Source organism: Exophiala spinifera, assembly GCF_000836115.1.
Source record: "Exophiala spinifera strain CBS 89968 unplaced genomic scaffold supercont1.1, whole genome shotgun sequence".
NCBI lineage: Eukaryota > Fungi > Ascomycota > Eurotiomycetes > Chaetothyriales > Herpotrichiellaceae > Exophiala > Exophiala spinifera.
The window spans coordinates 2,936,810-2,949,484 of record NW_015622513.1 but is presented as its reverse complement, the minus strand read 5'-3'; the positions used below and the strand labels follow the sequence as shown (position 1 = coordinate 2,949,484).

At 54.8% G+C, this 12,675-nt stretch overlaps 4 protein-coding genes across 4 annotated transcripts; 1 reads left to right on the top strand and 3 right to left on the bottom strand.

Moving 5' to 3' along the window:
* Nucleotides 1-973: 973 nt before the first annotated feature.
* PV08_01103 (uncharacterized protein) lies at nucleotides 974-2,440 on the bottom strand (the record flags this gene model as incomplete). Its single annotated transcript, XM_016375468.1, has 1 exon — nucleotides 974-2,440. The coding sequence occupies one exon, from the start codon at nucleotides 2,438-2,440 to the stop codon at nucleotides 974-976; it is 1,467 nt and encodes a 488-aa protein (XP_016240744.1).
* A 3,876-nt stretch (nucleotides 2,441-6,316) lies between these two features.
* Nucleotides 6,317-7,291, bottom strand: PV08_01102 (uncharacterized protein; the record flags this gene model as incomplete). The annotated part of the gene is made up of 1 exon (XM_016375467.1): nucleotides 6,317-7,291. The coding sequence occupies one exon, from the start codon at nucleotides 7,289-7,291 to the stop codon at nucleotides 6,317-6,319; it is 975 nt and encodes a 324-aa protein (XP_016240743.1).
* An 817-nt stretch (nucleotides 7,292-8,108) lies between these two features.
* On the top strand, nucleotides 8,109-9,735 carry PV08_01101 (uncharacterized protein; the record flags this gene model as incomplete). The annotated part of the gene is made up of 2 exons (XM_016375466.1): nucleotides 8,109-8,314; nucleotides 8,466-9,735. The coding sequence occupies 2 exons, from the start codon at nucleotides 8,109-8,111 to the stop codon at nucleotides 9,733-9,735; spliced, it is 1,476 nt and encodes a 491-aa protein (XP_016240742.1).
* A 322-nt stretch (nucleotides 9,736-10,057) lies between these two features.
* Nucleotides 10,058-12,388, bottom strand: PV08_01100 (uncharacterized protein; the record flags this gene model as incomplete). The annotated part of the gene is made up of 1 exon (XM_016375465.1): nucleotides 10,058-12,388. One exon carries the CDS (start codon nucleotides 12,386-12,388, stop codon nucleotides 10,058-10,060), a length of 2,331 nt encoding a protein of 776 aa, XP_016240741.1.
* Between the last annotated feature and the right edge of the window lie 287 nt (nucleotides 12,389-12,675).

Here is a 12,675-nt window from a genome sequence, read left to right as displayed (position 1 = left end):
TTGCAGGCAGTGGGTGCCAGAGTAGAAAGAGAAACGCACGCGCCCCGTATCCGAGGTCAGTCAGCAGCTGGTGTGTACCACTCATACTCCGCAGGTTACGTACGGAGTACATGACATTTTAAAATGGCAATGTTTTTTATCTACCCGAGTTAATTAGAACGGTCAAGATTGAATGGTCCACCAACCGAGACTCGAGACCTTTCGAGTGGGTGTTCCAGAGTCTCTCTACGGAGAAGTACACTCTCTTCCAAGATGAACTCGTTTCTCTCTTTCATTCTTGTCTCTCTTTCGATCCTTCCCGTCAAGTCATTCATTCATTCATTCAAAAAAGAAGGAAAAAGAGGGAGATCCACAGGCACCGCGGGGCGGGGGTATATATACATAGATCGAAACGGGGGGGGGAAGGAAAGAAAGCCTCCTCTCTCGTGTTTATATTCCATAGATGACCCAGGGCAGGCCCGAGTCTCCACCGCGGCATATACGGAGTACACGCAAGCAAGTCGAAATCCAGAAACCCGGCGGCACACACCACCACACACAGGTTTTGCTTATGTCCTTTTTGTAACCCAAAACTCCATTTTCCCGGGTGCGGGCGCAAAGTACCGGGGAAAAGAAAAAACCGACCAATGCTATATTGTACACTCCAATGTAAGTGCAAACACCCCAAAAAGACCAAAAGCCTATCGCGCCGTGCAGTATCCCCTCAGACTCAGGATGCTTCCAACTCCCGTACGTATATCCAATCCAATGCTCATGGAAGCGCCAAGTGGTGAATCGCGCTCATGCGTCGTTTTCGCTCAAACAAGAAACAAAATCCGTCAGTCTTAAAGTTTCGTAATTCATAATCCCGACATGACACACACAGAGAGAGATGCAGAGAGCCGGCAGGGAGATCCGAAAACTAGGAAACACAGTGTCAAGTCTAGTCGGTGTATTCTTTCGTGACAAATCAAATCGTCAAACTCCTCATTCATTACACAACAAGAGCGAGTCCAGCGACAGCCACAAAGGTGGCAATGATGGCGGCGAATGGCACACTCTTGAGTCCTGACGAAGCGGCGGCATTGTCCACGGATCCCGCCGTGACCGTCGAGGTCGCCCCGCCGATCATGGCTCCAGACTGATCCGAAGAAACGACCGAGGTGACTGGATTCGCCACCTTCGTGGCGTTGGGTACGCCGTCGGTGCCACTGGCGATCTCCTTGATGTTGTCGGTGGTCGAGTTGAAGACCGTCTGGGCAAGCGAGATCTCGTTGTTGGCAAGGTCGTAGACAACGTATGCGGACCGGAGGAACGTATCGCCCAGGACCGGGGTGCTACCTTGAGCGGGGGCGATGCCAAACACGCAAGCTACCTCGCCATTGTCGAATCTCAGAGGCTGCCCGGTCGAGTCTGTGCCGGCGTCGAGAAGGAGCTCGTTGTACGGCACTTTGATCGTCTGGCCGGAAAACACATAGTCTACCGTCTTGGTGTCGGACGTGATGTTGCATTCGACGTACGCGGCGCCCAGGCTCTGCGAGTACACGGCGCCGACTTCGTCGTAGATACTCGTCACGATGTCGTTGGGGAGATAGGTCAGAGTTGAGCCAGAGTCGAGGAGGACAGCGGCAGGGAGGGAGCTGGAAGAGGACAGGTCGGTGCCAGCGTTCGAAAGACCCGACAAGGCAATCAACAATTCATAGTAGCCTCCGTAGCTCTTAAGGATGGGGACGGTGGCCAGTTCTCCCTCGTACTTGTCTGTGTTGACACCGCCAAAGAGAATCTCGCCTTGCGACGAGTCGAGGTCGTTCAGCCACAAACTGTATGCGTTTGAGGCAATCAACCCGCCATTGACCAGCGCTTCGGGCAGGTTGGGGTATGGGTCGAGCCCGGCACGGTTGACGATCACCTCGTTCGCCGGGTAGCCGATTCCCAGCACGCCCTGTTCTGAGGTTGAGACCTCGCCGATGCCGAACTGGAAGTCGGTGAGGGCAACGCCGCCGAAGTTCAACGTGTCCGTGACGTAGTCACCGCTGGCTCCGGACCCGTCGACGTAGGAGATGTTGAAGAAGTTGTTGACGAATTTGTAGGTTGACGAGGACGAGGGGTCGTATGTTCCACCTTCGCATTGATCTCGGGCGGAAGAGCAAAAGCTGGAATTGGCCGTGTTCACCCAAAGATCAGAGCTCCCCGTGTCGATGTGCAGTCGCAACGATTGTTGGGGCGTTCCAAGGGTGAGGTTGGCGTAGTAGAGGCTTTCCTCGTTGTCCAAGTCCTGTAGCACGGTCCCTGATCTCCTCCTCAACCGGGCGCGATCATGAGCAACTGGATCTGAAACATGTCTTCTGTGAATCGATAGACCGACGACTCTAGGATTCGAAGATCGAGCAGCGATGGCGAGGCTCGAGGCAAGAGGTGCTGTCAGCGCCGCAAGGGCCACGACGGCTGTGGAGTGCCTCATAGCAAGCAAAGCAGTGTGTTTTTGTGCTTGTCAATTGCGAGACGCAAGGATAGGTCCGTTTTGAAAGCAGCAAATGAATGTTTAGAGGGCGAGCCTGTAGGGATAATGAGGATGGGAATGAACGCAGCAACCAACTGAGGATGTTCAGGAAAACAACGGGTTCACCTTAGACTTGTTCTTCTAGTAATAGGACGCAGTGGCGTCGGTACTGCGGCTATCAGCGAAGAGGGCACAAAGCACTTCGTCAGCAGCGTCGACATCATGGGCCCATCCGCGCGATATAGGGAATCATTTCGAGGTGGAATTGGCAGTGGCATGGCGCAGCAGGGACAAGACGGCGGCAGGGCAGACGTAAGAGTGTCGCAAAAGGTCGGCGAGGCGGGCGTCAGAGGTGGGTTGGTGAAGCCAAGCATCCGAAGCCACACCCGTACAAGTGCCGCCGGGCTGCGAGGCTTAGTGCGCGAGGCCCCTACGAGGGAAGCCTAATGAGCCCTAATTAGCCCAGATCGGCCTCTCACTGCCGCCCAGCCACCCCTGTAACGCCCAGCAACAGTTGGGAGCGGTTCACCTGGCAAAATAAGTTAAGGGATGCACCTCCGTATAGAGTCAACACTGTGGTTTGTATCAGCATCTCTGGGCACTTCCACCGACTGTTTCAGAACCGCAGGGCGCCAAGGACAAGGGCGGCCGACTCGTATTCTGGGGGCTGGCGCGGCGGCTGCTAGGAAGAAGCCGAAAACCATTCAACCCCAGCAGCGAGGGAGGCTGACGAGGCCAGCGGGATTGCCAGGTTACGGAATCCGGATTTCTATATTTTTAGTAAGGACCCTAGTAAGGACCCAAATCCCTGGCCCCCGACCGTCCCCAGCCTCATGAGCTTCACCATCACGGAAGATGACACGCCTGGCTGCCGAGGCCGGACATGCTGAAACACCGTCGTCTATCGACGCTGACCTTGGCCATGTCTTTTCTTCGCATTCAAGAGCCCTGCGAGCACAGATGCAGAGGACTGGTACCGCTCAGTATTCGCACCTGATAGAGGATTCGTGGTCTCGTCGTCGGCCGCGTAATGCGTTTCGCAATCCGCGCGGACTCCATGATGAATGATTTAAGCCTAGTAACGTTAGTAGCTTGGCAGTGACGCAGTAAGTTATACAAAGGACTCGTAGGAGCACGAACTAAGTCAGGTAGTTAGATCTACTTAGATACAGTATGTTCTTAATAATCAGGATAAGAAATTTACACCATGGAGACGGGAGCATTGAATCAATGATAAACCCATGTCACAGTACTCCACACGGCTCAACACAATCATTGACCATGTATTCCATAGACCATACATGATTGGTAACCCCAGAGTCGGACCAACGTCTGGAGTGCTCTGGCTCTCTTACTAGTCACGTTGAGTCTTTGATTCTTGAACGGCGAGGGGGGTGCAGGCCATGTTTTGACAGAAACCTAAACTTCGGTCCACAAGAGTCACTCTAAGTTAGCTCTCGATCGTTCTCTGAGCAGTGGCATATCACATAAATGAAGGTTCAAATGTTCACACTGGAATGACTTGTTTTCTCTTATTCCAAGCTCCTGACAGACACGGAGTGGCGGTACAACCCCTACATCCATTCCCTCTTAATGGCATTCTCTATTTCAACAAGATACCTTGCCTCCCCCCTATCGTGGCCTCAAGCATGGCCGTCAAACCTCGGACATCTGACGGAGAAATCTACAAGGGCGCCCCCAGTCGCGATTGAAGAGGCCGAGAAGGTCATGAAACCACATCGCCACGGGCGACAACTCCGGCGAGATTGAAAAGGACCTCGACTTCAAGGATCTAGGTACAACACATGTATCTCGATCCTGTGCGTGAGGCACCTGTTCCTGCAGGTCAAGACCGACATACTGCTGTCGTCGAGCAGTACAGACATGAGGAATCCTACACTTGGCTCAGAGGGAATCCGGAACCGCTAAAAGTACGTCTGAAAAATGGCCATCCCGCTCCTTAATCTTGCTCACATGCTGCAAGCTTGCTGAACTTCGACAACACTTTGTGAGACGATAGCGCGTCCACTGACATTTTCCAGAGCGGTCCACGAGTCCATTCTCCCGGTCATACTCGTTCGCAGACATTAATAGCCCTTCTCCTTGCCGTCGCCCTAGCTTGCTACCAACTCGCATCGAGAGGCAGGGCTCCATCCGGGAAGATCGGCGAGCATCTGAGGGTGCTCTTGGTTGAACTAATCGTGATAGTCTTGAACTCCGAGGTCGGCACCATTCCTCTGCTTAAAGCAATTCGGGTGCCTATGGGAGGTTCCGTCCATGGTCTTCACGCCTAGGATTAAACTCTGAGTTCCGGGAATTCGCGGGTTCAACCCCAGGATATTCCCAAGGTCCACGAGTAGTGGAACCGAGCACCGGATTTCAGACGGTCGAGTCTCGAACACAGTCGGGATGACAGTTAAGCGTGAAAGACGCAGCTTCTTTCGAACGAGCGAGAACAGAACCCTCGATCCTTTCTTTGCAATCTCTGTACACAGTGCCACTCACTCATCCACCTAAGATGGTTCCGGAAACAAAACAAGTCCCTTCCTTCGAACAACTTCCGCTGAGGAAAGGAGGTCCCCCATATTCAGCCTGGGGACTCTGGGAAAACCCAGAGCTCGGTGCTCTGAACTACTTGTCCGATGCCAATACTCTCCGGGCCGCCAAATAAGAGATCCAGACTGGCGTTCGTATCGGCTTGAAGTAGGCTCCCAGTCTGGCTGATGTAAAAGCCCCCCCGGCTGAGTTCTGGTCAGTTTGCCGCTAGATCTTATAGATCCCCCTCTATTTGGACGTAGAGGATTTGAGCGCCACATATTGGGCGGGGCTCCGGGAACAACTAATGATGATATGGTGGTACAGAATACACAGAGATACCAAAGAAGTGAAGCGCCCGTGGACCGGGAATTTGGCATGCTGCATCCGATTCTGCTCTCAGGCTGGGGCACAACGATCGGTGAGCTGTTCGACCTGGAAGCTCTGGCGAAGGAATGCCAGGAGCAAGGACGGTGGACCTTCTTTTTGACCTCGTCGCCGTTGAACTACACAGGGGCAGTGGCCTCGCCTCCCAATACCATGGCCATCATGTAGCGTGGGGTACTGTCATACTTGTTCATCCGACCTCAGCTCGGATTGATCACTATCCAAGGCCCTTGGGCGAGTATGGATGTGAATCCTTCGATGGTGAATGGTGTCTGCACTATATTTTGAGCATGACACCACCAAATACCAGGCTCTGACAATCTCCAGACTCATGAGCTTCACCACCAAGGGTGATGATGATTATGATGGATATGCTGAAAAACCTTGTCTTCTTTTGACGCTGACCTTCGACCGTGTCCTTCTGGCCTTGTGACGTACTTCCGCATTCAAGACACCTTGAGGACCTACGGAGGACGAGAAGAGAGACAGAGTACTGCACAGTATTCGCATGCCCCGAGGATTCGTGGTCTCTCGTCGTCGTCACCGCCCACCACCAGGCGTTGCCGCGTAATGCTTTTCGCAACCCGAGAGGCGATGAGTACGAGTACCCTTCTTACCCACAAGGCACGAACTGTATCTAGACCGGCAGGATGATGTGTTATCAGCATCGGAGGCTTCGTCTTATCCTTTTCGAGCCACACTTGGCCTCAACCGCGTCAGCCAAACACTGTATTCACCAGGCTTGATAGTAGCTCGGCGGTGACGCAAGCTTTCATGATAGGTTTAACTAAACTATACACGTAGAATTCAAGAGGAGTACGGATATGGATACCAGTAGATTTATCAGATCTGACGCGAGCCAAAGATATTATTTCTTTTGTGATTATCTAAACTCGAGTGTCGTATCGTCGACGATCAATGAGAACCGCCATTCGTGTAGCCATTCTGCACTCCGTTGCTCTTGGCCAAAACGACACGGGACAACTGTGCGGCACCGACGGCAGCGTGGATCTCTTCCTCGGCGCCCTTCTCCAGCGGCAACAGCGGTGACCGCACAGTGGCATGGCTCAGGATACCTCGGGCCACAAGAGCGTGCTTCAGTGCCACGGTGCCCTCCATGTGTGATCCCCGATGGTACACGGCCTTGGTGACGGGCAGGAGTTTGTCGTGGACGGCGCGAGCGCGCACGTAGTCCTTGGCCTTGCCGGCGTCGATGAGCTCGATCAGGGCCTCGGGCGCGATGTTGCCGTACCCGACGAGGAACCCGTCGACGTCGAACGCCGTGTGCAAAAGGTACTCGTCGTGGCAAGTCAGGATCTGCAGGTCCGGCCTCTGCTTGCGGATCACGGGGATCTCGGTGTCCCAGCGCCGCATGTTGCGTACGCCGTTCTTCATGGCGAAGACGCCCGGCAGCGCGCTGATGTCGAGCATCGTCTGCAGGTTGTACGTCGCCTTGGTGACGTCCGGGTACTGGAACAGGATGAGCGGGAGCTTGCTGACTTCGTACACCACCCTGTAACGGTCCTGCGGCGCCCCGGGCTGGTACCCGAACCGCAGCCAGCCGTGCGACGGGTACAAGAGACCGGCCGACGCGCCAGCCTCCCTGGCCCGTTTCGCCTCGTACGCCGCGACCTCGGTGCCCTCCCCCGTGATGCCGGCGATGATGGGAATCTTGTTGTCGACGCTGCGCACGAACTCCTTGATCACGCTGACTTGCTCGTCCTGCGTGAGGAACGTGCCTTCTCCCGCGTGCCCGAGGACCACGAGACCCTTGACCCCGTCGATGCTGCCGAGCCACGATCCGAGACGGTGGATCGCCTCATAGTCGACCTGGCCGTCGAGCGTGAACGGTGTCACGGGAGCGGGGGTCAGGCCTCGTAGATCGAGCATGTTGAGAGGACTCAAGACTAGGGATTGTCTGTGTGTGTATGTTTGTGTATGTATGTGTGTGGTTTTGGCCCTTGCGACGTTGCTTGGAATTGTTCAAGTCTTGTCGTTCTGATGATACACGAAGATATTGGCTCTTCCTGGATGCAATTCATCTTGTAGTTATATCCCGATACACCCTTGAGCAGATGAGACTCACAAACGTCCTCCGGTGGATCCTATGACCCCGTGTTCTGGTCGTAGACTGTGGAAAAATGGTGGTGAACCGGACAAATGATAGTGCGACATGATCTGGAGTTTCGATTGTCCGGCGTGTGGAGACACCTTCGCCCCCCTGTCGACCCCGGACCCCAGCCGGACTTTTGTTTGTGCGAGAAGAATCTTCAGACTGTGGGATTCCCTACCTTTCTGAACGAGGCACGATCGATTCGGACCAAGATCCGGGGTGCTCTCGCTCTCTTACTAGTCATGTTGAACCTTGATTCCTCCACGGGGATGGGGCTCGTGGCCACGTTTTGACGGAGAAATCCAAACCTCTGGAGAAATCTAAGCTTCTGTTTAATGGAATCGCTCTGGCTCTCGATCGTCCTCTTAGCAGTGGTATATCATTATATATGAAGGCACAAATGCTCACACATGGCAGCTTCTAGCCACAAGCAAAGTCTCGCTCGCTTTCCACAACCGCAAAAGACTTGTGTTTTCTTCTCCCAACGTTCCATGACAGATACGGAGTGGCAGTACAGTCCCTAGACCCAGGCCGGTCTTGTCGATACTTTTACAGATCAACAAGACACTGTCGATACTAATCGTGGTGTCAAGCATGGCTGCCAAACCCCCAACATCCGACGGAGAAATCTGCAAGGGCGCTCCAGTCGAGATTGAAGATGCCGAGAAGGTCATGAAGCCCTCTCGCGGTGCAGAGGGTGACTACTCTGGCGCTGTTGCGAAGCACGACCCAGTCGAGATTGCGCTCGTTCGCAAGATGGACTGGCGAATCATGCCGACACTCTGGGCCATGTACTTTCTGTAAGTTTTCCCCCTCCAGGTCTCTCTCTCTCTCTCTCTCTCTCTCTCTCGGGACCCCAGGGGTCTTCTCCTCCATGGTGTGGAGATTTCCAGTCAATTTTGCGGTCAAGAAGAAAAAAACGCTGACCGACGGGGACAACAACAAACGCAGAAACAAACTCGACCAAAATGCCATTGCCAACGCTCGGCTCAACCACTTCGAAAAGGACCTCGGCCTCAAGGGGTCCGAGTACAACACGTGCATCTCGATCCTCTACGTGGGGTACCTGTTCATGCAGGTCCCGTCCAACATGCTGCTGTCGTCGCGGCGGGTCCGGCCGTCGCTGTACCTGGGGGCATGCACCATGGCGTGGGCGGTGGCGGCGGCGCTCACGGCGTGCGTCCACGACTACACCGGCCTGGTGCTGGCGCGCTTCTTCCTCGGGGTGGTCGAGGCGCCCTTCTACCCGGGCGCGCTGTTCGTGCTGTCCCTCTTCTACACGCGCAAGGAGATCGCGACGCGCATCTCGATCCTGTACGCGGGCAACATCTTCGCCACGGCGTTCGCGGGCCTGATCGCCGCCGCCGTCTTCACGACCCTGGACCGCCGCCACGGCCTGCACGGGTGGCAGTGGCTGTTCATCATCGAGGGCGCCGTGACGTTCGGCGTCGGCGCCGTCGCCATCTGGCTGCTTCCCGACTTCCCGCTCACGACGCGCTGGCTGACGCCGTCGGAACGGCAGCTCGCCCACGCCCGCGTCGAGCGCGACACCGTCGGCCTCTCGTCCGCTGGCGACAAGGGAGGCCTGCGCGAGGGCTTCGCCCAGGCCGTCCGCGACCCGCGCCTGTACCTGTTCTGCCTCATGCAAAACATGCACCTGTCCGCGACGTCGTTCAACCAGTTCTTCCCGACCGTCGTGTCGGCGCTGGGCTTCGACTCGACCGTCACCCTGGTCCTGTGCACGCCGCCGTCGCTGGTCGCGGGCTGCGTGGGCGTCCTCGCGGGCCTGTCGAGCGGCAGGTTCAACGAGCGGACGTGGCACGTCACGCTGATGATGGGCACCGCCATCGCCGGCTTCGTCGTCTCGGCCGTCACGCTCAACCTGCCCGCCCGCTACGTCGCGTGCTTCATGTTCGCCTCGGGCTGCTACGCCGTCAACTCGATCATCCTCGGCTGGATCAGCTCCACCCTCGCGCAGACCCCCGAGAAAAAGGCCGTCTCGCTTTCCATCGTCAACGTCGTTTCCATGGCGAGCTTCATCTACACCCCGTACCTGTACCCCAAGAGCGACGGGCCCAAGTACGTCACCGCAATGGCCAGCAATGCCTGCTTCGCATTCGTCAGCGTCCTCGCCGCCTGGGCCATGAAGTTTTGGCTCAAGCGCACCAATTCTCGTTTGCGAAGAGACAACCCAGACGAGAATGTCGTTTACGCTTACTAGCGTCCACCTCGGACACCGTGCTTCAAACCGCCTTGTTCCAAGCTGACCATCTCCCATTGACCAAGTCTGGTCCCACACATGCAACACGGCCCACGAAGTCTGGGTTGAATGGCCTTGGGCCGCGGTAGATCAGAGGGAAAAGTGCGTGAAAATGATCAAACTTTGCAATTGGATTCCGGGAACAGCCATGCATGGTAAAGCAATTGACATTTGGTCTACAATTAAGATTACATTCAGATCAATTATGAATTAACTGATCATTCTTGCCCATCATAGACAGACAAACGCTGTGAAATTTCGGAGCTCCTGTTCATGGGTCATGTCATACTGATGTTTCATCTCCCCAAGCCTCGTAATCCATATCAAATCCCATCAGTTGATCATCCCCCAGCCAGAACGGAATGTCACTGCCATCAAAGAGATCTGTTGTGCTATAATCTCGCATACCACCAAATGTGGCGTCGACACCGGGATTATGAATATACGTACCCGCCTGGTGCCCGTGACTGTAACCAGCGCTGAAATAGGCATTGCTCGAACTGCCAATCTGAGCCGAGGCGACAAAGTTGGGCCCAGCGGTAGGTATGGCTACTGCCCTCTGGTTCGATCTGGCGTTTTGTTGTTGGTTAGACCGGCTCAATGTAGCTGTATGCCACGTTGAGTCTGGTATCGGAAAGACTACGTTCTGTGACTGGCGTTGTTGCGTCTGTGTGGACGTGTCTACCGCTTCAGTATTGCTCGGCCATGATTGATGGACGCTTTCTTCGGTCGCTCTTCTCGTTGACTGACTTCTGACTTGATGGGTATCGCCAGGGCGGTGATCGTCACCATCGTGCGAAGCACTGAGCTCGGCAGCCATCCGTTTACGCTTCAGAGGTTGTTCAGTCCGTGCTCTTCCGCTTTCGTTAAAATCAACAGTGCCTGAATCTTTCTTCAGTTCCTTCTTGAGACCTCTGATCGCCACCAAGCAGGCGTCTGGCCAACTACTTCCGCGTTGGGACAAATGTTTCAAGACCACGGCAGAGCGATCAACGAAGTGGAGGGCGACATCCTTTGAGACTTGACCTTCATTTGCTGCAAAGACCATGATAAAAGCGCTCATCCATACTGCCCAAGTAAAAGAAGGCCAGAACAACAACGGAGGAGAGGCTTCGAGCGCACCGAAAAGTGTGTTGATGACGCCACGGGCAGCTCCAATACAGTTCTGAAGGGCCGCATTGTACGCGGAACTGGAGTTGGAAGATCCCAAAACTGACCGGTTCAAAGCGATGACAGATTCATGCTTAAGGGCCACTAAGATTGTACGAGTCGACTTACCTGGCGGGGTTTTATTGGGGATGGTTGGGTCCAGATACTCTTCAACGTCGTTCCACCATTTGGTGATCGAAGTATTAATGATGACAGTAGCCTGCTCCAATGACCCAGGTTTTCTTGGGTTGGCACTGTTGCGGAGGTCCATGATGGAACCTCTTATCTCAGCGTTGCGCGCAAGGAGGACCAGAAAGTCAAGACGAGTGTCACGATGGTCGCCAGAGCCACCGTCGTTCGCATGTCGATGCCTCTCATACCCTGGAAGGCACACGTCGACGTGGTCATCATTGATAGTAAGTGGAATCCCCAAACGAGGACAAATCTGACGATCTAGTAGATACAAAGACCAGAAAACCCGCTGCCGCATTCCAGAATCGTCGAAAGTGACGCCGTGGGATTGTACTGGGCAGCGCTGGAGCCCCAAGTGGTAGGCAATCCGTACAGCTAGGCCTCCAACGCGACTGGCGGCGTTGTAGCGCAGCATGCTGACCAGGAACAGCTGCACGCTCATTATCGCTTGCAGGACAAGTAAGGAACCCTCCTGCAAAAGGGTCTGTGAAACTGCTGCAACCGCATCGTTGTACGTCGAGAAGACCAATGACGCTGCCGGTGGAGGGGACATGGCAGTAGAGGTCTGGCGGTCGTCAAGGATCGATATGGAGATCATGGCGCGGAGAATAATAAGTCGAAGATCGTCATTTGCTCCTGCTGTTAAACTCCCAGCAACCGAGATCCGTCTGAAGTAGTCTAGTATGGCAGGAGCATTGACGAAGGGATATGCAGGATGCCAGCTGTCAAAGTAGTTTTGTGTCCACCGAATAAGATCGTCGAAGGCAAAAGAAGGATTAGGAAGGGACCCAGCAGCCTCGAGCTCATTTTGCCGCCAGAGATATTTCGTATCTGCTCGAGTAGATCCCAAGACCCGCTGGCCATTCTCATCATCGTCATCGTCATCGTCATCGTCGCCAGGGACTCTGTCTGACTCTGGTGTCTGAATGGGGAGCTTACTCTGGCGTGTCCAACGTGTTGGCTTATCCAGGGCGGAGTAGACGTTGCGCATGAAAAGTTTGCTGCTACGGTTACCGTTGGAAGAGACCAGTCCCATCGTCTGAGTCGAAGCTTGATCTCGTTCAGTGCCGATCTCGCGTAATTGATGGCCCATGGTTTGCAGCATCATCTGCCTCCGTTTAGTCGGCGGCTCCGGTGCTTGTTCGGCATTGAAGTCGTGTGCCGCGAGGTTGGTGCCAGTTCCGTCGCCATCCCCGTCTTCGACCCCGTACTGTTCCCGGACGTGCAGCGTACCGTGCGGCGAACTGTGGGGAGGCGAGGTAAACGTCGCCATCACATCTTCCTAGGTGAATGGAACGTCACAGAAGTGCTGCTGAATGATTGCGTGGTCGTATAATGGTTCTGTGCCATCCGAGGTCAAGTTTGAAGTAGCTTGGCGGCTGAAGCAACGGTCGTATTGCTCCGAGCTCTCGGCGCGCTCACGCAGGCGTTGCCGCTTTTAACTAAGACCAGGTGCTCGATGCTTTTGCACCGCCTGGGACATGTGCATGTGTGACAACACTCAAATGCTACGTTTGTCGAGCACATCTGGAAGCTGTTTACATTACGGGCGCTGCTACT